The sequence below is a fragment of the Anolis sagrei genome, chromosome X (assembly GCF_037176765.1).
Source record: "Anolis sagrei isolate rAnoSag1 chromosome X, rAnoSag1.mat, whole genome shotgun sequence".
In the NCBI taxonomy this organism is placed as follows: Eukaryota; Metazoa; Chordata; class Lepidosauria; order Squamata; family Dactyloidae; genus Anolis; species Anolis sagrei.
In genome coordinates, this window is record NC_090034.1 from 106,536,316 (window position 1) to 106,563,024 (window position 26,709).

Here is a 26,709-nt window from a genome sequence, read left to right on the forward strand (position 1 = left end):
TCCCGAGCGATAGGCGTGTCCTCGCTTTGGAAGGGATTGGAGCGCGGAAGAGACCATGAAGTGAGTGCCGCGGGGGGAGAAGCAGAAGCAGGGCGATACCATTAGGGCAGCGGAAAAAAAGGGGGGGGGGGTTCTTTTAGAGAAATGTGCGAAATTTATAGGTTTTTAAAGGGCGAGGAACCCCTAAAGGTGTTTTTTCCATATTCTTTTTCTGCAATGGAGCCTACGGCAACTGGGATTCCTTGCATTTGGGGCTGGCTTGTCTTTTGGCAAGCATAGGTTAAAATACATAGGGGATAATGGGAGTTGGAGTCCAAAGGGGCACTTTCCCCATTGCCATGGAAGCCCCAGCCTGCATCTTTTGGAAGAAAAGGGACCTAGGTCAGGATGCATAGGGGGTGATGGGATTTGCAGTCAGAATGCATAGGGGGTGATGGGATTTGCAGTCCAAAAGGCCACTTTCCCCATTGCTCTGGAAGCTCTAGCCTGCATCTTTTGGAAAAAAAGGGACCCAGGTCAGAATATATAGAGGGTGATGGGATTTGCAGTCAGAATGCATAGGGGGTGATGGGAGTTGCAGTCCAAAAGGGCACTTTCCCCATTGCTCTGGAAGGCCCAGCCTGCATCATTTGGAAGAAAAGGGACCCAGGTCTGAATATATAGAGGATGATGGGAGTTGCAGTCAGAATGCATAGGGGATGATGGGAGTTGCAGTCCAAAAGGGCACTTTCCCCATTGCTCTGGAAGGCCCAGCCTGCATCTTTTGGAAGAAAAGGGACCCAGGTCAGGATATATAGGAGGTGATGGGAGTTGGAGTCAGAATGCATACAGGATGATGGGAGTTGCAGTCAGAATGCATAGGGGATGATGGGAGTTGCAGTCCAAAAGGGCACTTTCCCCATGCTCTGGAAGTTGCATAGCCTGCATTTGGGAGAAAAGGGAGCAAACTTAGGATATAATAGGGGATGATGGGAGTTGCAGTCCCATGTTCTCTGATGCTTACGGGGTTTTTTTTGCTCTTCTCCAGGTTGAACATAGATGGCTTATTGGTCTATTTCCCCTATGACTTCATTTATCCGGAGCAGTATTCTTATATGTTGGAGCTCAAGAGGACACTGGATGCTAAGGTTAGGGGTGTGTGCGTATGTGCAATGTATAGTATATATTGTATATGTATATGTATATGTATATGTATGGACACACACATACATATGCAATATTATCATAAATACATTATATATCTTGTATATGTTTATATACGCATAGGCAATATATAAACATAGCATTTATATAATATATATATAATGTTATGTATATATGATTATGTATTATTTTAATATATATATTATTTATAATGTATATATTGCCTATGTGTATATAAACATATAAAATATATATACTGTATTTATGTAAATATTGTATATGTATGTGTGTGTACATACATATACATATACAATATATATATATGTATACATTATATGTATTGTAAATACATTATAGGTAAAGGTAAAGGTAGTCCCCTGACATTAAGTCCAGTCATGTCTGACTCTGGCGGGCGGTGCTCATCTCCATTTCTAAGCCGAAGAGCCAGCGTTGTCCATAGACACCTCCAAGGTCATGTGGCCGGCATGACTGCATGGAGCGCCGTTACCTTCCTGCCGGAGCGGTACCTATTGATCTACTCACATTTGCATGCTTTCGAACCTTTAGGTTGGCAAAAGCTGTATTGTATATGTTTATACACACATAGGCAATATATACGTTATAAATAATTATGATATATATAATATTTTAAAATAATACATAATCATATCTACATAACATTTATATAATATATACATAATGTTATGTATATATGATTATGTATTATTTAATATATATATATATATATTATGTATAACGTATATATTCCCTATGTGTATATAAACGTATACAATATATATAACGTATTTATGTAAATATTGCATATGTATACAAGTGCATTAATAAATAAATAAATAAATATGTGTATTGCATATTTGCATATTGCATATTTATATAATGTTGGAATATTTGTATATTATATAATTACATATGTACATTTTTTTTTAGCTTTGAATATGTTTTAATGGATTTTAACTGAATTTTCAATCCTGTTACATTTAACTCTGTTTTAATCTATATATATAAAAAGGTTGTCGTCGTCGTGAGTGGTTTAAAAACAAAAGAACCACTGGGCCAATAGCCACCAAATTTGGCAACAAAACTCCTCACCATACAAGGTGTGACCAACAATAATAAAAATTAGGAAAACACTGAGAACAACTTAGCAATCCTTAATTAAAGGAGAAGCCATCACAGCGCATGCGTGCAGCTGTGGGGGGTGCGCACGTGCATGTTAGAGCTCCTCCATCGTCTCGTGGCGGAACTTGTGTTTAATGTATATTTTTGAATTACGTGGTCATACTTTTAATTGAGTCTTCTTCAGGAGAGATAAAGCAGGACATAAATAAACATTATACACACACACACACACGCGCATGTTTTGTTTTTATTGATAGACCTCTATTCTCATAAGGACAAAATGAGTGAAAACACACCAAAAATGCAGTTTCGAACAGTTCAAAACAGTACCAAAAGTGTTAGGAAAACATATACACGAGCATAGAGTTGCACTGGAGGCTCTAGGAAATGCCTAGCAAGGATATATTTTATTACGTGTAGATAAACACAAAGGATATGGAAGCTGTATTATTATTATTATTATTATTATTATTAATATTATTATATATTATTATATATGTTATATATTATTATTATATATTATTTTATTACTATTATTATTACTATTATTAAAAATTGCTGCTTTCGAGGATCCTAGAACTATATTATTCTTCATGTGGAACTACTTTGTCGTAGTTTACGGGAGTTTTGTTTTGCTTTTTGGAGTCATATGACCTCTTCTCTGTTTCCCATTCAGGGCCATGGAGTCTTGGAAATGCCTTCCGGAACTGGGAAAACTATCTCTCTCCTGTCCCTCATTGTGGCTTACCAGAAGGTGAGGATACCTTAATAATAATAATAATAAAATTGTAACAACAACAACAACTGCAAAGACTCCGGCACAAGCCAGTCAAGGTGGTCCCAGTGGTGGTCGGCACACTGGGTGCAGTGCCTCAAGACCTTGGCCTGCACTTAAACACAATTGGCACTGACAAGATTACCATCTGCTAGCTGCAGAAGGCCACCTTACTGGGATCTGCACGTATTATTTGTTGATAGAGCACACAGTCCTAGATGTGTGATCCAATACAACAGCCAGCAGACTGTATAATAATGTTCATATATTCAATTATTATTATTATTATTATTATTATTATTATTATTATTATTATTATTATTATTATTTACTGTGTTTTTGTGCCGCTGGGGGAGATCATTCGGAGTTTCGGGGTACGGTGTCATCTGTACGCGGATGATGTCCAACTCTGTCACTCCTTTCCACCTGCTACTAAGGAGGCTGGCCGCTGTGACGGTCTGGATGAGGGCGAACAAATTGAAATTGAATCCAGACAAGACAGAGGTCACAAGGCCGAACAGGGCATAGGGTTACAGCCTGTGTTGGATGGGGCCGCACTCCCCCTGAAGATGCAGGTTCGCAGCTTGGGTGTGACCCTGGACTCATCGCTGAGCCTGGAACCCCAGGTTTCGGCGGTGACCAGGGGAGCATTTGCACAGCTAAAGCTTGTGCGCCAGCTGCGCCCGTACCTTGGGAAGTCTGACTTGGCCACGGTAGTCCACGCTCTGGTTACATCCCGTTTAGACTACTGCAACGCTCTCTACGTGGGGTTGCCTTTGAAGACAGCTCGGAAGCTCCAACTAGTCCAACGCTCGGCAGCCATGATTTTAACAGGAGCGGAGCGCAGGGAGCATACAACCCCCCTGTTGCACCAACTCCACTGGCTACCGATCTGCTACCGGGCTGAATTCAAAGTGCTGGCGATGGCCTTTAAAGCCCTAAACGGTTCCGGCCCAAGCTACCTATCCGACCGCATCTCTGCCTATGAACCCACCAGGACTTTGAGATCTTCCGGGGAGACCCTGCTCTCGATCCCGCCTGCTTCTCAAGCTCGGCTGGCGGGGACGAGAGATAGGGCCTTCTCGGTGGTGGCTCCTCGGCTGTGGAACGCCCTTCCTACGGACATTAGACTAGCACCATCTCTAATGGTATTCCGCAAAAAGGTGAAGACCTGGATGTTTGTGCAGGCGTTTGAGTAATTTAGTGCAATCTGGTAATGGAACATAGGAATGGAACAATGGACGACGAACCTGGACTACGCTTGGATGAGGAGAAGATTGGGTACGGTTGTTTTTTGTAATAATTGTGCATTGTAATGGCTTATTGGTAATTTATGGATAATGTGTTAAGTCAATTGTTATATGTTGTATGGAACCACTGCTGTTTCTACTGTTTTTACTGTTTGTGAACCGCTGTGAGTCGCCTTCGGGCTTGAGATACAGCGGCATATAAGCAAAGTAAATAAATAAATAAATAAATAAATAAATAATAATAATACACGAATATATAAAACAGGCAGTCCCCAAGTTATAAATAAAGTATATTATTATTATTATTATTATTATTATTATTACAAATCTACCCCTTGGAAGATCAGTATGGTGGGTGTAAATATAATAATATAATAATAATGTTTATATATTTTTATTATTATTATTTCCCGTGTTTTTGTGTCATTAATAATAATAATAATAATAATACATGAATATATAAAACTGGCAGTCCCCAAGTTATAAATAAAGTATATTATTATTATTATTATTATTATTATTATTGTTATTATTATTATTACAAATCTACCCCTTGGAAGATAAGTATGGTGGTTGTAAATATAATAATATAATAATAATGTTTATGTATTCACTTTTATTATTATTATTATTATTATTATTATTATTTACTGTGTTTTTGTGTCAATATAATAATAATAATAATAATAATAATACACGAATATATAATAATGTTTATGTATTCCCTTTTATTATTATTATTATTATTATTATTTACTGTGTCTTTGTGTCAATAATAATAATAATAATAATAATAATAATACACGAATATATAAAACAGGCAGTCCCCAAGTTATAAATAAAGTATATTATTATTATTATTATTATTATTATTATTATTATTACAAATCTACCCCTTGGAAGATAAGTATGGTGGTTGTAAATATAATAATATAATAATAATGTTTATGTATTCACTTTTATTATTATTATTATTATTATTATTTACTGTGTTTTTGTGTCAATATAACAATAACAATAACAATAATAATAATAATACACGAATATATAGTATTATTATTACAAATCTATCCCTTGGAAGATAAGTACGGTGGGTGTAAATATAATAATATAATAATAATGTTTATGTATTCCCTTTTATTATTATTATTATTATTATTATTTACTGTGTTTTTGTGTCAATAATAATAATACACGAATATATAAAACAGGCAGTCCCCAAGTTATAAATAAAGTATATTATTATTATTATTATTATTACAAATATGCCCCTTGGAAGATAAGTATGGTGGGTGTAAATATGATAATATAATAATAATGTTTATATATTCATTTATTATTATTATTATTATTATTTACTGTGTTTTTGTATCAATAATAATAATACATGAATATATAAAACTGGCAGCCCACAAGTTATAAATAAAATATATTATTATTATTATTATTATTATTATTACAAATCTACCCCTTGGAAGGAAGGGGAAAATATGAGGGAAGTTACTCATGAATAAGACACAATATATTTATTTTCCTTCTTTTCCAGGCTTATCCGCTGGAGGTGACCAAGCTCATTTACTGCTCCAGAACCGTTCCGGAAATAGAAAAGGTGATGCGGACGATGGGACTTAATGTAGTTTGGCAGCACTTTTCACAGCCTGGAATCAGTGCTATGGAGTCCTGGGAGTTGTAGTTGGCAGAGGAGACAGGAGACCTTGCAAAACTACAACTCTCAGGAATCGATTGCATTGAGCCTCGGTGGTTGGGGTTTGGAAAGGGTCTTCTCCTCTGGATTGCCATTCCCACATGCTGGCAGGGAGATTATTGGAGCGACAGTCTATTTGCAAAGGGAATAATAATCATCATCATCATCATCTACATAAAATATATAGGGATTATGGGAATAGTAACAACAACAACAACAAAAATGTTAGACTACATAGAATATATAGGGATGATGATGACAATAACATCATCAACAACAACAATAATGTTAGACTGCATAGAATATATAGGGATTATGGGAATAATAATAATTATAATAACAACAACAACAACAATAATAATGTTAGACTACATAGAATATATAGGGATGATGATGATAACAACAACAATAATATTAGGCTACATAGAATATATAGGGATTTTTGGAATAATAGTAATAATAACAATAAGAATAATAATGTTAGACTACCTAGAATCATCCCTATGATCATCACAATCATAGGGATGGTGATGATCGTAACAACAACAACAACAACAACGTTAGACTGCATAGAATATATAGGGATTATGGGACTAATAACAACAACAACAACAACAACAATGTTAGACTACATAGAATATATAGGGATGCTGATGATGACAACAACATAAGACTATATAGAATATATAGGGATTATGGGAACAACAACAATGTTAGACTACATAGAATATATAGGGATTGTGGGACTAACAACAACAACAACAACAATGTTAGATTATATAGAATATATAGGGATGCTGATGATGATAACAACGTTAGACTACATAGAATATATAGGGACAACAACAATAATGTTAGACTACATAGAATATATAGGCATGATGATGACGACAACAACAACATTAGACTACATAGAATATATAGGGATTATGGGAATAACAACAACAACAACAACAATAATGTTAGACTACATAGAATATATAGGGATGAATATGACGACAATAACAACAACAACAATGTTAGACAACATAGAATATATAGGGATTATGGGAATAACAACCACAACAACAACAATGTTAGACTACATAGAATATATAGGGATTATGGGAATAACAACAACAACAACAACAATGTTAGACTAAATAGAATATATAGGGATTATGGGAATAATAATAATAATAACAACAGCAATAATAATAATGTTAGACTACATAGAATATATAGGGGTGGTGATGAGCATAACAACAACAATAATGTTAGGCTACATAGAATATATAGGGATTATGGGACTAACAACAATGTTAGACTACATAGAGTATATAGGGATGAATATGACGACAATAACAACAACAACAATGTTAGACTGCATAGAATATGGGAATAATAATAATAATAACAATAATAATAACAATAACAATGTTAGACTATGTAGAATATATAGGGATGATGACGACAACAACAACAACAATGTTAGACTACATAGAATATTTAGGGATTATGGGAATAACAACAACAACAACAACAATAACAATAATGTTAGACTAAATAGAATGTATAGGGATTATAGAAATAATAATAATAATAACAACAATAACAACAATAATAATAATGTTATACATAGAATATATAGGGATGACGACGACAACAACAACAACAATGTTAGACTACATAGAATATATCAGGATTATGGGACTAATAATACTGGCAAATATTAATAAACTGGCGAAATGACCTTTGAGCATACTTTTGAATTTTCTGTGGCATTCATGGGATGGCCATAAGTCAACATGATTTGGAATGGCACATCAATGCAAGGAATGGAAAATAAATGGCTGTGTTTTCACCCCAAAAAATAGGTGATTGAGGAGATGCGCAAACTTCTGGATTTCTACGAGAAGCAAACGGGGGAGAAGCAGCCCTTCTTGGGCCTGGCGCTCAGCTCCAGGAAGAACCTTTGCATCCACCCCGAGGTATTCCTCATTGGCACAGGGCACGTCCACACTGTGGAGTTAACGCAGTTTAACGCCACTTTGCAATGGTTTAATGTTATGGGATCCAGGATTCCATGGTTGGCTTGTCTCTATGCAACTCTGGACCCCATTGCATCAAACCATTGCAAAGTGGCGCTAAACTGCATCAAATCCGAAGTGTAGATGCACCCAAAGTGAGGTCTCGTTATTTTTTAATTACAGGTGAGCTCGTTGCGGTTTGGGAAGGAAGTGGATGGGAAGTGCTTCAGTTTGACGGCTTCATACATTCGGGCCCAACGTCAGCAGGACAGCAGCGTCCCTTCATGCCAATTCTTCGAGGTATCGGGGGCAAAACAGGCATCGTTTGGGGTTGGAAGGGACCCCCAAAGGGCATCTGGTCCATCCCCTTCTGCTGTAAAGGAAGACACCATTTGATCCCTCCCGACAGAGGGCCATCCAGCCTGTTTGAATGCATCCATAGGATCCTAGAGTTGGGAGGGACCCCTAAAGGCCATCCAGTCCAACCCCTCCTCTGCCAGATGGGAAGGCACCATTCGATCCCTTCCAACATATGGCCATCCAGCCTGTTTGAATACATCCATAGGATCCTAGAGTTGGGAGGGACCCCTAAAAGCCATCCAGTCCAACCATTCCTCTTCCAGATGGGAAGGCACCATTCGATCCCTCCCAACAGATGGCCATCCAGCCTCTTTGAATACATCTATAGAATCCTAGAGTTGGGAGGGACTCCTAAAGGCCATGCGGTCCAACCCCTCCTCTGCCAGACAGGAAGGCACCATTCGATCCCTCCCAACAGATGGCCATCCAGCCTGTTTGAATACATCCATGGGATCCTAGAGTTGGGAGGGACCCCTAAAAGCCATCCAGTCCAGCCGTTCCTCTGCCAGACGGGAAGGCGCCATTCGATCCCTCCCGAAAGAGGGCCATCCAGCCTGTTTGAATGCATCCAAAGGATCCTAGAGTTGGGAGGGATTCCTAAAGGCCATCCAGTCCAGCTGTTCCTCTGCCAGATGGGAAGGCACCATTCGATCCCTCCCAACAGATGGCCATCCAGCAATAGATAGGTGGCCATAGATATGCTAGAGAGAGAGAGAGAGAGAGAGAGAGAGAGAGAGAGTCGAGGGAAGAAGGACGGGGTATAAATATAGGAAATAAATAAATAAATAGATAGATAATTGATAGATAGAGAGATAGATAGATGACCCCGCCCTTCGGGGGAAGAAGGGTGGGGTATAAATATAGGAAATAAATAAATAAATAGATTATTGATTGATTGATTGATAGATGACCCCGCCCTTTGGGAGGAGAAAGGCAGGGTATAAATATAGGAAATAGATAGATAGATAGATAGATAGATAGATGATTGATTGATAGATAGATAGATAGATAGATAGGTGATACATGGATATATAGAGAGGTGTTAGACTACCTATATATTCTATGTAGTCTCACTCATTATATAGATAAATTGATTGATTGATTGATGATTGATTGATTGATAGATTTATAGATGATAGATAGCATTGTGACATATCTATCTATCTATACATATATGTATATGTATGTATGTATGTATGTTTGTATGTATGTATATGATAGATATAGAATCCTAGTGTTGGAAGGGACCCCCAAAGGTCATCTAATCCAATCCCTGCTCTGCCAGATGGGAAGGCACCATTCAATCCCTCCCAACAGATGGCCATCCAACAATAGATAGATGGTCATAGATATGATAGAGAGAAAGGTGATAGATAGATAGATAGATAGATAGATAGATAGATGATTGATTAAAAGATAGATGGTACATACATATTCTATTTAGATAGATAGATAGATAGATAGATAGATAGATAGATATAGATGATTAATAGATTTATAGATGATAGATAGCATTGTGAAATGTATACACACACACACACACACATGAGATAGATATAGAATCCTAGAGTTGGAAGGGACCCCCAAAAGTCATCCAATCCAACCCCTTCTGCCATAAAGGAAGATACCATCCGATCCTTCCCGACAGATGGCCATCCAGCCCCTGTTTAAAACCTCATTCTTTGCCCCTATTTCCGTCTTGCATGCTTTGCACAAGTAGGGAGGCACTGCATGGGATTCTATAGGATATGTTTATCTATATATATAAATTTGTTAGGGGCATCCAACAAGGAAACAAAACTCAAACCCCCCCCCCCAACGAAACTTAACCAAAATTCCCATGCTCATAACACAACCCACAAGGTACAAACATATCTACTCAAAATGAAAAACAACACAACAACACACTCACAAAACGGCAAAAGGATAAAACTCTAAAAAAAACCAACGAAACTTAACCAAAATTCCCATGCCCATAACACAACCCACAAGGTACAAACATATTACTCAAAATGAAAAACAACACAACAACACACTCAAAACGGCAAAAAAACAAAACTCAAAAAAACCCCAATGAAACTTAACCAAAATTCCCATGCCCATAACACAACCCACAAGGTACATACGTATCTACTCAAAATGAAAAACAACACACACTCACAAAACGGCAAAACAACTGAGCATGTGCATTGGCGCCCAGCCGCAAGTTCCCTGGCGCGCGCACATGCCCTTCCGGTCAATGTTCCCTCTGCGGAAACCATGCCCACTCCAAGCCCCGCCGCGCCGCTTCCTGCACACACACACACCCCTGCCGCGCACACACACACAACCCCACACTCCATCACTCCCCCCGCCGCCGCACACACACACGCAACCCCACTCCCCCCGCCGCCGCACACACACACACACACGCAACCCCACACTCCATCACTTCCCCCGCTGCCGCACGCACACACGCAACCCCACTCCCCCCGCCGCCGCACACACACACGCAACCCCACGCTCCATTGCTCCCCCCGCCGCCGCACGCACACACGCAACCCCACTCCCCCCGCCACCGCACACACACACAACCCCATGCTCCATCACTCCCCCCCCGCCGCCGCACACACACACACGCAACCCCATGCTCCATCACTCCCCCCGCCGCTGCACACACACACACAACCCCACGCTCCATCACTCCCCCGCCCCAATCTTACCTCCTTTTACTTCACGCCCCCTCCAAACCCCACCCCGCACCCCTTCCCGCCCTGTCAAAATCTAGGAAAGACAGGAAGGAAGGAAAGAAGGAAGAAAGAGAAAAGGAGGTAAAGAAAAAGGGGGAAGGAAGGAAAGTTAGAGAAAGAAGGAAGAAGAAAAGGAAAGAAAAGGAAAGATGGAAGGAAAGGAAAGAGAGACAGCAGAAAAGAAAGAAGAAGGGGGAAGGAAGGAAAGAGATAGAGAAAGAAGAGGAGAAGGAAAGATGGGAGGGAAGGAAGGAAGGAAGGAGGGAGGGAAAGAAGGAGAGAAAGAGGGAAGGTTGGCCACAGCAACACGTGGCGGGTAAAGGTTGTTATTTCTATTATTATTATTATGCTATTATTCCTATGAGACCCTGGGGGATTGGGAGAGGAGTCAGGTCCCAGAGGCAATGCATTGTATTATTGTTATGATGGTGGTAAAATAAAAGGAAATAAAAAGTGAAAGAAGGAAGCAAACAGGGAGGGAAGAAAGGCAAAGGAAGAAAGGGGGGGAATGAAGGAAAGAGAGAAGGATGAAACCAAGTAGTGAAAGAAGGAAAGAAAGAAAGAGGTAGAGAAGGAAGAAAGGAGAGAAAGGGGGAAGGAATAGGTAGGGACCTCTCTTTCATAATAGTCCAGATATCTACCTCAACTTTAATAAGTTTTACTATAGGCCACAGCAACGCGTGGCAGGGCACAGCTAGTGATATATAATTATTCTCTTTCTCCTATTTTGGCAGGAATTTGATGCTCACGGGCGGGAGGTGCCCATTCCCTATGGAGTCTACAACCTCGACGACTTGAAAGCGTATGGGCGGAAGAAAGGGTGGTGCCCATACTTCCTCGCCAGATATGCGGTAATGCAAAGTTGCACCTTGTTGCCTTTCTTGCTTTCCTTTCCTTTGCAAATAGTGTCTTATAGCGTAAAGGTTGCTTTATGGGCATTATTTTTGTGCAAGAAGGAAAGTGTTTATGCATTAGAACCTCAGAAATCACGGGTGCCACTGTCTCAGCCACAAATGATTTCGTATGTTAGGAGTATTTCAGATTTTTCGAAAAAGGGGCAGGATGGCCATCTGTCGGGAGGGATCAGGTGGTATCTTCCTTTATGGCAGAAGGGGGTGGATTATTATTATGTATAATAATAATAATGACAATCCACAATAATAATAATAATAATAATAATAATAATAATAATGACAATCTCCAATAATAATAATATTATTACTGACAATGTATAATAATAATAAAAATAATAATAATAATAATAATAATGAAAATCTACAATAATAATAATATTATTACTGACAATGTATAATAATAATAATAATAATAATGAAAATCTACAATAATAATATTATTATTACTGACAATGTATAATAATAATAATAATAATAATAATAATAATAATGAAAATCTACAATAATAATAATATTATTACTGACAATGTATAATAATAATAATAATAATAATAATAATAATGAAAATCTACAATAATAATAATATTATTACTGACAATGTATAATAATAATAATGATAATGATAATCTACAATAATAATATGACTACTGACAATGTATAATAATAATAATGACAATCTACAATAATAATATTACTTTTATTACTGACAATGTATAATAATAATAATAATAATGAAAATCTATAATAATAATAATTTTATTACTGGCAATGTATAATAATATTTATAATGGCAATCTCCAATAATAATAATATTATTACTGGCAATGTATAATAATAATAACAATATACAATCATATTATTGCTGACAATGTATAATTATAATAATAATGACAATCTACAATAATAATATTATTATTGACAATGTATAATAATACAAATCTACAATAATAATAATAATTATGACAATGTATAATAATAATAATGACAATCCACAATAATAATAATAATAATATTGACAATGTATAATAATAATAATGACAATCTACAATAATAATATTATTACTGACAATGTATAATAATAATGACAATGTATAATAATAATGACAATCTACAATAATAATATTATTATTACTGACAATGCATAATAGTAATAATAATGACAATCCACAATAATAATAATAATAATAATAATAATAATATTACTGACAATGTATAATAATAATGACAATCTACAATAATAACAATATTATTACTGACAATGTATAATAATAATGGCAATCTACCATATATTTATTATTACTGACAATGTATAATAATAGTAATAATAATAACAATCACAATCTACTCTAATAGTAATATTATTGCTGGCAATGTATAATAATACTAATGACAATCTACAATAATAATATTACTTTTATTACTGACAATGTATAATGATAATAATGACAATCTAGCATATTATTATTACTGATAATGTATAATAATAATAATAATAATAATGGCAATCTACAATAATAACAATATTACTGACAATGTATAATAATAAGCATAATGACAACCTACAATAATATTATTATTACTGACAATGTATAATAATAATAATAATAATAATAATAATAATAATGGCAATCTACAATAATAATATGATTACTGACAATGTATAATAATAATAATAATGACAATCTACAATAATAATATTATTACTGACAGTGTATAATAATAATAATAATAATAATGACAATCTACAATAATATTATTATTACTGACAATGTATAATAATAATAATAATAATAATAATGACAACCTACAATAATAATATTATTACTGACAATTTATAATAATAATAATGGCAATCTACAATAATAGTATGATTACTGACAGTGTATAATAATAATAATAATAATGGCAATCTACAATAATAATATTATTACTGACAATTTATAATAATAATAATGGCAATCTACAATAATAGTATGATTACTGACAGTGTATAATAATAATAATAATAATGACAACCTACAATAATAATATTATTACTGACAATTTATAATAATAATAATGGCAATCTACAATAATAGTATGATTACTGACAGTGTATAATAATAATAATAATAATGGCAATCTACAATAATAATATTATTACTGACAGTGTATAATAATAATAATAATAATAATAATAATGGCAATCTACAATAATAATATGATTATTATAGACAATGTATAATAATAATAATATCAATAGAAGAAGAAGATATGGTCTAGAACGGGGTATAGTATTAGTTAGGCTTATTTTGAATAGCAACTCTCAAGCAACCAGAAACTACATTGATGTAGCATCATCCAGTCAACATGGATACCAGTTGAACTAGCAATCTATTATTATTATTATTATTATTGACACAAAAGCACAGTACGTCACTATTATTATTATTATTATTATTATTATTATTATTATTTTCTCTCTCCATTTTGGAGCAGATCCTCCACGCCAATGTGGTGGTGTACAGTTACCACTACCTTTTGGACCCCAAAATTGCAGATTTGGTCTCCAAAGAGCTGGCCAGGAAGTCGGTGGTGGTCTTCGACGAGGCTCACAATATCGGTAAGGGGTGGCCGAGTGGTCATCGGTCCGAACTGGGGACGGAGGAAGGTCATCCTATGCATTTCCCATATATATCGATATTGTTCTTGATTTGCAGATAACGTCTGCATCGACTCCATGGGCGTCAACATCACGCGCAAGATGCTGGACCGGTGCCAAGGGAACGTGGCCACCCTCCAATCCGCCATCCAGAAGTGAGCGGTTGCTTATTTACACCATTTGCATACAAGTAAATAAACAAACACAATAGGGAAGTAGGACATCAGTTCAACACATCTAAGCAGCAATATTGAATTCAGTTAGCAAAGAGCATCTCCATAGTAATCAAATGCCAAATCCAGGAAGTAAATTTTAATGATTTAAAGAAAAAAAAGGCAGTAATAAATAAATAAATACAATTATAATAATAGCAGTAATAATAACAACAGCAATAATAATAATGATAACAATAGCAACAGCCACAATAATAATAATAGTAATAGCAACAATAATAACAACAATATCAGCAATAATAGCAGAAATAATAACAGCAATAATAATAATCAGCAATAATAATAATGACAATAAGTCATAATAACAATAGCAACAATGGTAATAACGAACAGCAGTTATAATAATAATAATAATAATAATAATAATAGCCACAATTGTATAAATCACAGTAACATCAATAATAATAACAATAGCAGCAATAATCATGGAAATAACAGTAGTAATGACAGCAATAATAACAATAACAATAGCAGCAATTATAATAATAGTGGTAATAACAATAGCAATAACAATAACAGCAATAAGAATAACAGCAATGCTAAGAATAACAATAACAGCAATGATAACAATTACAACAACAGTTATAGGAACAATAACAACAGCAATAAGAATAACAGCAATAATAACAGCAATGCTAAGAATAACAATAACAGCAATAATAACAAAAACAAAAACAATTATAGGAACAATAACAACAGCAATAATAACAGCAATGCTAAGAATAACAATAACAGCAATAATAACAATAACAACAGCAATAATAACAATAACAACAAAAATTATAGGAACAATAACAGCAATAAGAATAACAGCAATAATGACAGTAATAAGAATAACAGCAATGCTAAGAATAACAATAACAACAACAATAACAATAGCAGCAATAATGACAGCAATAAGAATAACAGCAATGCTAAGAATAACAATAACAGCATTGATAACAATTACAGCAACAATTATAGGAACAATGACAACAGCAATAAGAATAACAGCAATAATAACAGCAATGCTAAGAATAACAATAACAGCAATAATAACAAAAACAAAAACAATTATAGGAACAATAACAACAGCAATAATGACAGCAATAAGAATAACAATGCTAAGAATAACAATAACAGCAATAATAACGTTGCAGTTGTTGCAGTTATTGTTATATAATAGTAACAATCTACAATAATATTATTACTGACAATGTATAATAATAATAATATCAGTAATATCAGTGGCAGCAGCAATAATAATAAAAGTAATAATAATGATGTCTAAGAAAAACATCAACAATAATAGCAATAATAATAAGAAGCAATAATAATAGTAGCAACAATAGTAATAATGATAACAGCAGTAATAACAATAATAACAGAAATAGTAATATCACCAGTAATAATAATAATAATAATAATAACAGTAATAATAATAAGAGCAATGATAAGAATGACAATAACTGCAATAACAAGAGCAATGATGAAAATGACAATAATTGCAATAATAACAATAAAAGCAATAATAACAATAACACCAATAATAATAACAGTAATAATAATAATAAGAGCAATGATAAGAATGACAATAACTGCAATAATAAGAGCAATGATAAAATGACAATAATTGCAATAATAACAACAATAAAAGCAATAATAACAATAACACCAACAATAATAACAGTAATAATAACAATAAGAGCAATGATTAGAATTACAATAACCGCAATAATAAGAGCAATGATTAAAATAACAATAATTGCAATAATAACAATAAAAGCAATAATAACAATAACATCAATAATAATAACAGTAATAATAATAATAGCAATGATAAGAATGACAATAACCGCAATAATAAGAGCAATGATAAAAATAACAATAATTGCAATAACAACAATAATAGCAATAATAACAATAACACCAATAATAATAACAGTAACAATAATAACAAGAGTGATTATAAGAATGACAATAACTGCAATAATAAGAGCAATGATAAAAATAACAATAACTGCAATAATAACAACAATAAAAGCAATAATAACAATAACACCAATAATAATAACAGTAACAATAATAATAAGAGCAATGATAAGAATTACAATAACCGCAATAATAAGAGCAATGATTAAAATAACAATAATTGCAATAATAACAATAACACCAAAAATAACAGTAATAATAATAATAATAAGAGCAATGATAAGGATTACAATAACCACAATAATAAGAGCGATGATAAAAATAACAATAACTGTAATAATAACAATAACACCAATAATAATAACAGTAACAATAATAATAAAAACAATGATAAGAATGACAATAAAAGCAATAATAACAATAACACCAATAATAATAACAGTAATAATAATAATAAGAGCAATGATAAGAATGACAACAACCACAATAATAAGAGCAATGATAAAAATAGCAATAATTGCAATAATAACAACAATGAAAGCAATAATAACAATAACAATAATTAATATTATTCATTGCTAATGGGTCCTCCAAGGCAACTCTGTGCTCCCTCTAGGAAACTCTAGGACCTCCAGCACAATTCTGTGGTCAGCCTCATCATAGACTAATGCTGGGCAGTGTATAACGTCCAAGAGTGGACGGTCACTTCTTTCGGTCAGAGGGATTTCTGGAGGGAGCCCCTCGCTAGGAGTCTCTGCCCTTTGCTCCCCTTTTCCTAGCATCAAGGAGACGGACGCGCAGAGGCTGAAGGAGGAGTACCGGCGCCTGGTGGAGGGGCTGCGCGAGGCCCACGTGGCCCGAGAGACCGACGTCTACCTGGCCAACCCTGTGCTCCCGGACGAGGTCCTGCAAGGTGTGTGTTTATATGGGTGCGTCCGCGCTGTTGATTTAATGCGGTTTGCACCTCTTGGGACTAGCGTGGCCCCTTTGGCACCCTTATTGTAGGACCATATACTTGGAAAGGGACCCCCAATGGCCATGTAGTCCAACCCCCTTTCTTTGTGGCAGGAAGACACCATTCAATCACTCCCAACAGATGGCCATCCAGTCTCTCTTATCATGGAACCATAAAGGGACCCTCCCCCTCCAGGCGATTCAGTCCAGCAGGAAGAAACTATCCAATCCCTCCCAAAAGATGCCACCCAAACTCTTACTTGACTTAATGAGCCTCCCTGGATATGATTGTGAGATATACTTGACTTAATGAGCCTCCCTGGATATGATTGTGTGTGTGTACACATATGTGTTTGTGTGTGTATGTGTGTACACATATGTGTGTGCATGTGTATGTGTGTACACATATGTGTGTGCATGTGTATGTATGTGTACACATGTGTGCACACATGTGTGTATGTGTGTACACATGTATGTTTGTGTGTATGTGTGCACGTATGTGTGTACACATGTTTGTGTGTATGTGTATGTGTGTACACACATATATGTGTGTGTGTATGTGTGTACACATGTTTGTGTGTATGTGTATGTGTGTACACACATATGTGTGTGTGTGTATGTGTGTACACATGTTTGTGTGTATGTGTATGATATATGGCCAGGCGACCCCCCTGGGGGTTGCGACCCCCAGGTTGAGAACTGCTGCTCTATCTGGACATTAGATTTCTATGGAGGCAACCTAGGATCGCATTGGCCTTTTGAGCTGCTGCATCACCTTCTTGGCTCATGTTTGGTCATCTATATTACTATGGTCAAGCCATGGCTTTAATACTTTCCTCTATCCGGTCAGTAGGCTCCTATTGGTACGGCCTAGAATTGTCTTTTACATCCCTGGAGGTGCAGAGCAAATGGGTGGATGATGGTCTTTGTGGTCTCCTTTTGGGCAGAGGCCGTGCCGGGCAACATCCGGACCGCGGAGCACTTTGTGGGCTTCCTGAAGCGCTTCCTGGAGTACCTGAAGTCCCGCCTCCGCGTCCATCACATGGTGCAGGAGAGCCCTCCGTCCTTCCTGAAGGACATCTTCGAGAAAGTCTGCATCGAGCGCAAACCCCTCCGGTCAGTTATTATTTCAATAAGATTACTTCCATTGCTACAAATAAGGAAAGATTTCGAAGCTTGTTTCTCCATCATTTTTATGGCTATTAGGTTGAAACTTGGGTTGCATGTAGGCAACCTTTACAGCTTTAAGCCTGCCAAGTTTCAAAACGTTTCGGTCATCCATAGATTTTAAATATTTTTTTTTAAAAAATAACAAATATATTTTTGAAAAATATTTCCCAAGAGGTATCACCTTGGATTTCTGCACAATGATAAAGCACAAAGAGAGAATCAGCCCTGCAAAGTTTCAGAAAGATTCGTTCATCTAATGATTTTTAGGAATTTTGTTTTAAAAAATTCAATTAAAAATTATTTTTCAAAAAACTAAAAGAGGTATCTCTTTGAATTTCTGCACAATGAGACAACATACGTAGGGCATTGATCCTGCAAAGTTTCGGAAAGATTCGTTCATCTAATGATTTTTAAGAATTTTGTTTTAAAAAATTCAATTAAAATTATATTTCAAAAAACTAAAATGGCATCTCTTTGAATTTCTGCACGTTGAGACAACATAATCGGGGCATTGATCCTGTGAAGTTTCAGAAAGATTGGTTGATATACTGATTTTTAGGAATTAAAAAGATATTTTTAATTAAAATTATTTTTCAAAGAACTAAAAGAGTTATCTCTTTGAATTTCTGCACAATGAGATAGCATAATCAGGGCATCGATCCTGCAAAGTTTCAGAAAGATTCATTCATCTACTGATTTTTTAACAATTTAAAACTTTTAAAAATTAAAAATTATTTTTCAAAAAACTAAAAGCAGTATCTCTTTTTGAATTTCTGCATAATGAGACAACATAATCGGGGCATTGATCCTGTGAAGTTTCAGGAAGATTAGTTCATTTGCTAATTTTTAGGAATTAAAACCATTTTTTTCAATTAAAAATTATTTTTCAAAGAACTAAAAGAGGCATCTCTTTGAATTTCTACACAATGAGACAGCATAAACAGAGCAACGATCCTGCAAAGTTTCAGAAAGATTAATTTATATACTGATTTTTAGGATTTGTTTTTTAAAAAATTCAATTAAAATTATTTTTCAAAAAAACTAAAAATGGTATCTCCTTGAATTTCTGCACAATGAGACAACATATGTGGGGCATTGATCCTGCAAAGGTTCAGAAAGGTTTGTTCATCTACTGATTTTTAGGAATTTTTAAACTTTTTAAAATTAAATATATATATAATATTCAATTTAAAATTATTTTTCAAAAAACTAAATAGACATCTCTTTGAATTTCTGCGCAATGAGACAGCTTAAACAGAGCGTTGTTCCTGCAAAGTTTCAGGAAGATTATTTTATATACTGATTTTTAGGAATTTTAAAACATTTTGTTCAATTAAAAATTATTTTTCAAAAAACTAAAAAAGTCATCTCTTTGAATTTCTGCACAATGAGACAACATATGTAGGACATTGATCCTGCAAAGTTTCAGCAAGATTAAATCATCTAATGATATTTTAGAAATTTTGTTTTTAAAAATTCAATTAAAAATTATTTTTTAAAAAACGAAAGGAGGTATCTCTTTGAATTTCTGCACAATGAGATAACATATGTAGGGCATCGACCCTGCAAAGTTTCAGAAAGATTATTTTATATACTGATTTTTAGGAATTTTAAATAATATTTTTCAATTAAAAATTATTTTAATTATTTTAAATAGCATTTTTCAATTAAAAAAAATTTTTTTAAACTACAAGAGGTATCCCAGTGCATTTTTGCACAATGAGACAACATAATCAGGGCATCAATCCTGCAAAGTTTCAGAACAATCAGTCAATCCACTGATTTTTAATAATTTTTCCCCTAATTATATAGTTTGTAAACACATTAGTTTTCCAGCACATTTGTTTGCATACAAATGCATCCATTCCAACTCACTAAAAACTTTGCACCTTAAAGACGTATGATGAAAACTTATTTTCGTAAATAATCTCTTTATTCTGTCTTCAAATAACCACGTAGTTGTTCAACTCTTGCAACTTTTTGTGGCACAAACTCTGCAGATTCTGTGCCGAACGGCTCCGCTCGCTGCTCCGAACTTTGGAAATCGCTGACATTTCCGACTTCTCTCCCATTACGCTGATTTCCAACTTTGCCACGTTGGTCAGCACTTACTCCAAAGGTAAGGCGGGGTCTAATTTGAAGCATTGGTGGTCTCCCATCCAAGGAATAACCAGGGCCGACCCTGATTAGCGTCCATTCTCGGTGGTCTCCCATCCAAGGACTAACCAGGGCTGACCCTGCTTAGCGTCCATTCTCAGTATGTGTGTGGATAGATGGATGGATTGTGGTTGGGAGTCAGCAGGATTAAAATCACTACTGACTGAAAGGTTATAACTTCGAAGCCAGCCTGGGGTAGGAGTAAGCTCCCGACCATTTGTCTAGCTTGCTGTCGACCTTTGCAGCCCAAAAGACAGTTGCGTCTGTCAAGTAGGAAAATTTAGGTACCGCTTAAGTGGGGAAGCTAATTGTCCATAGGCACCTCCAAGGTCATGTGGCCTGACAATATGTATTTATAAATACATATAATAATATGTATTTATAATAATTTTCTGTGTTTTTAGAATAGTAGAATAATAATATAACATATTTATATAATAATAATAGTGTAATATAATAAAATAAGATTACAATATAATAATGTAATAATATATATTTATAATATTTTTTCATGTCATAATATAATATAATATATATATTATTATATTATATAATATATAATATATATTATTATAAAATATATAATATATAATATATATTATTATAAAATATATAATATATAATATATATTATTATAAAATATTATATATATATATATATATATATAGGAAACCTAAATGGTTTCCCCCGATATTAAGTTTATTAGTGTCCAGATTTGGGACTCTGGTGCTCATCTCCATATCTAATAATAATAATAATAATAATAATAATAATGTAATAACATATATTTATAATATTTATAATATTTTTATTTATAATAATGTAATAATATATATTTATAGTATTTACAATATTTTTTCATGTTTTATTATAATATATATATATATTTTCTCTCTCTCTCTCTCTATATATATATATGTATATAGGAAAAAAATATATATATAGGTGCTCATCTCCATATCTAATAATAATAATGTAATAATATATATTTAGAATATTTATAATATTTTTTCATGTTTTAGTGTATGTATATATATATATATATATAGGATATATATATATATATGTAGGCGCTCATCTCCATATCTAATAATAATAATGTACTAATATATATTTAGAATATTTATAATATTTTTTCATGTTTTATTATATATATATATATATATAGGATATATATATATATATATATATATATATATGTAGGCGCTCATCTCCATATCTAATAATAATAATGTAATAATATATATTTATAATATTTATAATATTTTTTCATGTTTTATTATATATATATATATATATATATATATAGGAAATATATATATATATTTCCTATATATATATGTGTGTGTGTGTGTGTATAGGATATATATATATATATATATAGGTGCTCATCTCCATATCTAATAATAATAATAATAATAATAATAATAATGTAATAATATATATTTGTAATATTTTTATTTATAATAATGTAATAATATATATTAATAATATTTATAATATTTTTTCATGTTTTATTTTATATATATATATATATATATATATATATATATATCGGTGCTCATCTCCATATCTAATAATAATAATAATAATAATAATAATAATGTAATAATATATATATATATTTTTCACATATATATACATTACATATACATATACATATACATATATATATATATATATGTAAAGGTAAAGGTTTCCCCCAATATTTATTTATTTATTTTATTTATTTACAGTATTTGTATACCGCTTTTCTCACCCCGGGGGGGTCTCAGAGCTGTTTTAAGTTTATTAAACTTTATTTAAAAGTTTATTTAACTTTATCGAAGCGATATTAAGTTTATTCGTGTACCACTCTGGTGCTCATCTCAATTTCTAAGCCGAAGAGCCGGCGTTGTCCATAGACACCTCCAAGGTCATGTGGCCGGCATGACTGCATGGAGCACTATTACCTTCCCACCGGAGCGGTACCTATTGATCTACTCACATTTGCATGTTTTCGAACTGCTAGGTTGGCAGAAGCTGGGGCTGACAGCGGGAGCTCACCCCGATCACCGGATTTGAACCACCAACCTTTCGGTCAGCAAGTTCGGCAGCTCGGTGGTTTAATCCGCTGCACCGCCAGAAGGATCAGACTATTTTTTTCTAAAGGAAAGAGGACGAGGATCCAAGCCGCATATAAATACCACTTAAGGCTCTTAAGCGCCTTGACGCCACTAAGGAGCTTAATTTCCCTCCTGCGGTCAGTGGTCAGTGGCCGGAGGCTCAGGCTGCGGTCGAGTCGCAAAGCGGCTGCAACGGAGAGAGCAAAAAGCACAGTCCTATTGATAAGTTTTGCTTTGAGATACAAAGAGTGGAATATATCTGGAGGCAAATTATTATTATTATTATTATTATTATTATTATTATTGTTATTATTATTATTATTATTATCATTGGCTCCTATCGCATTGCCAAAAGATGGTCAAAAATAGCAAAAAAAACAAAAAACAAACCCAAATCTACATGCCATCTATTATTATTATTATTATTATTATTATTATTAGTAATGATAATAAATTAATAGGAATAATACAGTATTATTTATATTTATTTTAAAATATATTTTATATATATTTTATATAATATATTTTTATATATATTATATTATTTATTTATTTATTAATACTGTACTAATACGGGATTTTTTTATTTACAGTAGTAACGATAATAAATTAATAGTAATAATACAGTATTTGTTATTTATTTATTTATTATATTTTTATATTTATTTTTATATATTTATATATATATTATTTATTTATTTTTATTTATTTATTTATACTGTACGAATACGGTATTTTTTATTTACAGTATTTATAGTAGTAATGATAATAAAGTAATAGTAATAATATAATATTACTAATAATATTTATTTACAGTATTTTTTGTTTATTAGTAATGCATGCTTGTTAACGTATTATTGATCATGTATTATTAATAAATTATTAATGAATTATTAATACTATATTAATATAGCATTAATATAAATACTACAAAGAAATAAATTTATTTTAAATAAATAAATAAATAAAATTTTATTTCTTTGTTGTATTTATATTAATGCTATATTAATATAGTATTCATATAATAATAAGATTACAATATAATAATGTACTAGTATTATTTTTATAATAATAATAATAATAATGTAATATAATAATAAGATTACAATATAATAATGTACTACTATTATTTATAATACTAATAATAATAATAATAATAATGTAATATAATAATAAGATTACAATATAATAATAATAAAGTAATATAATCTTATGATTACAATATAATAATGTACTACTATTATTTATAATAATAATAATAATAATAATAATGTAATATAATAATAAGATTACAATATATAATAATAATAATAATAATAATAATAATGTAAAATAATAATAAGATTACAATATAATAATGGACTACTATTATTTATAATAATAATAATAATAATGTAATAAATAAGATTACAATATATAATAATAATAATAATAATGTAATATAATACTAAGATTACAATATAATAATGGACTATTATTTTTTATAATAATAATGTAATATAATAATATGATTACAATATAATAATGTACTACTATTATTTTTATACTAATAATATTGTAATATAATAAGATTACAATATAATAATGTACGACTATTATTTTTATTATAATAATTATAATAATAATAACAATAATGTAATATAATAAGATTACAATATAATAATGTACTACTATTATTTTTATAATAATAATAATAATAATAATAATAATAATAATAATAATAATAATGTAATATAATAGTAAGATTATTACTGTAAGTTGGGGCTAACAGCGGGAGCTCACCCCAACCCCCGGATTCGAACCTCCAACCTTTTGATCAGCAAGTTCAGCAGCTCGGCGGTTTAATCTGCTGCACCACTAGGAGGCCCAGACTATTTATTTTATAGTCTGGCTTTAAATATCATTATATTTGCCTATATATACATACGGTATATTTAATGTATGTGTAGTATATATATATTTGTGACGCGTGTATGAGCCTCCACGACTCAAGCTGTTGTGTGTGTTTCCAGGTTTCACCATCATCATCGAGCCCTTTGACGACCGGACGCCCACCATCCTGAACCCGATCCTGCATTTCAGGTGAAGACGATGATGCCCTTGCATGCCTCTCGCAGCATGATGGGATTTGTAGTCTGTGTTCTTCATTCATTCCAATGGCCTTTCTCCTTCTTCTTCCCAGCTGCATGGATGCCTCCATTGCCATCAAGCCGGTCTTTGAGCGCTTCCAGTCGGTCATCATCACCTCCGGGGTCAGTATATATATATATATATATATATATATATATATATATACCCTTCAAGTCTCTCTCTCTATTATTATTATTATTATTACTGTTGAGTGATTAGCAGTAACCTGCAGATAATAGCAAGCCTATAGAAGTAACAATTATTATTATTATTATTATTATTATTACTGTTGAGTGATTAGCAGTAACCTGCAGATAATAGCAAGCCTATAGAAGTAACAATTATTATTATTATTATTATTATTATTATTATTATTATTATTACTGTTGAGTGATTAGCAGTAACCTGCAGATAATAGCAAGCCTATAGAAGTAACAATTATTATTATTATTATTATTATTATTATTATTATTATTGCTATGGAGACTCAAAGCAGTAATCTGTGGATAATAGTGAACCTATAGAAATAATAATAATAATAATAATAATATTTCTATAGGTTATTATTATTATTATTATTGAGACTCAAAGTGATAGCAAACCTATAGAAATAACAATTGTTGTTATTGAGACTCAAAGTAGTAATCTGTGGATAATAGTGAACCTATAGAAATAATAATAATAATCATTATCATTATTCTTATTATTATTGAGACTCAAAGTGATAGCAAACCTATAGAAATAACAATTGTTGTTGTTGTTATGGTGACTCAAAGCAGTAATCTGTGGATAATAGTGAACCTATAATAATAATAATAATAATAATAATAATAATCGTTATTATTATTATTATTGAGACTCAAAGAGATAGCAAACCTATAGAAATAACAACTATTGTTGTTGTTTTTGTTATGGTGACTCAAAGCAGTAATCTGTGGATAATAGTGAACCTAGAAATAATAATAATAATAATAATAATAATAGTTATTATTATTATTATTATTATTATTATTATTATTGAGTCTCAAAGTGATAGCAAACCTATAGAAATAACAATTATTGTTGTTGTTGTTGTTGTTGTTATGGAGACTCAGAGCAGTAATCTGTGGATAATAGTGAACCGATAGAAATAATAATAGTAGTAGTAATAATAATAATAATAATAATAGTTATTATTATTTTTATTATTATTGAGACTCAAAGTGATTTGCAGTAACTTGTAGATAATAGTGAACCTATAGAAATATTATTATTGTTATTATTGTTATTATTATTAGTCAAAGTGACTTGCAGTTACCTGTGGATAATAGTGAACCTATAGAAATATTATTATTATTATTATTTATTTATTTATTTATTTGGTACACTTGTATACCGCTAATA

At 32.6% G+C, this 26,709-nt stretch overlaps 1 protein-coding gene across 4 annotated transcripts in view; it reads left to right on the forward strand.

Annotated features, from left to right (window-relative positions):
* Positions 1-26,709, forward strand: part of LOC137095000 (general transcription and DNA repair factor IIH helicase subunit XPD) — a 45,572-nt gene continuing 18,863 nt past the window's right edge. The window contains exons 1-14 of one of the 4 annotated variants that reach the window (XM_067461125.1): positions 1-60; positions 1,028-1,127; positions 2,960-3,037; positions 5,855-5,917; positions 7,870-7,983; positions 8,206-8,322; positions 11,846-11,962; positions 14,504-14,627; positions 14,725-14,821; positions 17,590-17,723; positions 18,712-18,880; positions 20,935-21,053; positions 25,209-25,278; positions 25,379-25,448. In XM_067461125.1, the coding sequence (XP_067317226.1) occupies positions 56-60; positions 1,028-1,127; positions 2,960-3,037; positions 5,855-5,917; positions 7,870-7,983; positions 8,206-8,322; positions 11,846-11,962; positions 14,504-14,627; positions 14,725-14,821; positions 17,590-17,723; positions 18,712-18,880; positions 20,935-21,053; positions 25,209-25,278; positions 25,379-25,448 (1,377 nt within the window). In that variant the 5' untranslated portion in view covers positions 1-55. Of the gene's footprint in view, positions 61-141; positions 190-434; positions 516-680; positions 784-1,027; positions 1,128-2,959; positions 3,038-5,854; positions 5,918-7,869; positions 7,984-8,205; positions 8,323-11,845; positions 11,963-14,503; positions 14,628-14,724; positions 14,822-17,589; positions 17,724-18,711; positions 18,881-20,934; positions 21,054-25,208; positions 25,279-25,378; positions 25,449-26,709 lie in introns of those variants that run through there. The other 3 variants (XM_067461126.1, XM_067461128.1, XM_067461127.1) reach the window with 3 other exon arrangements.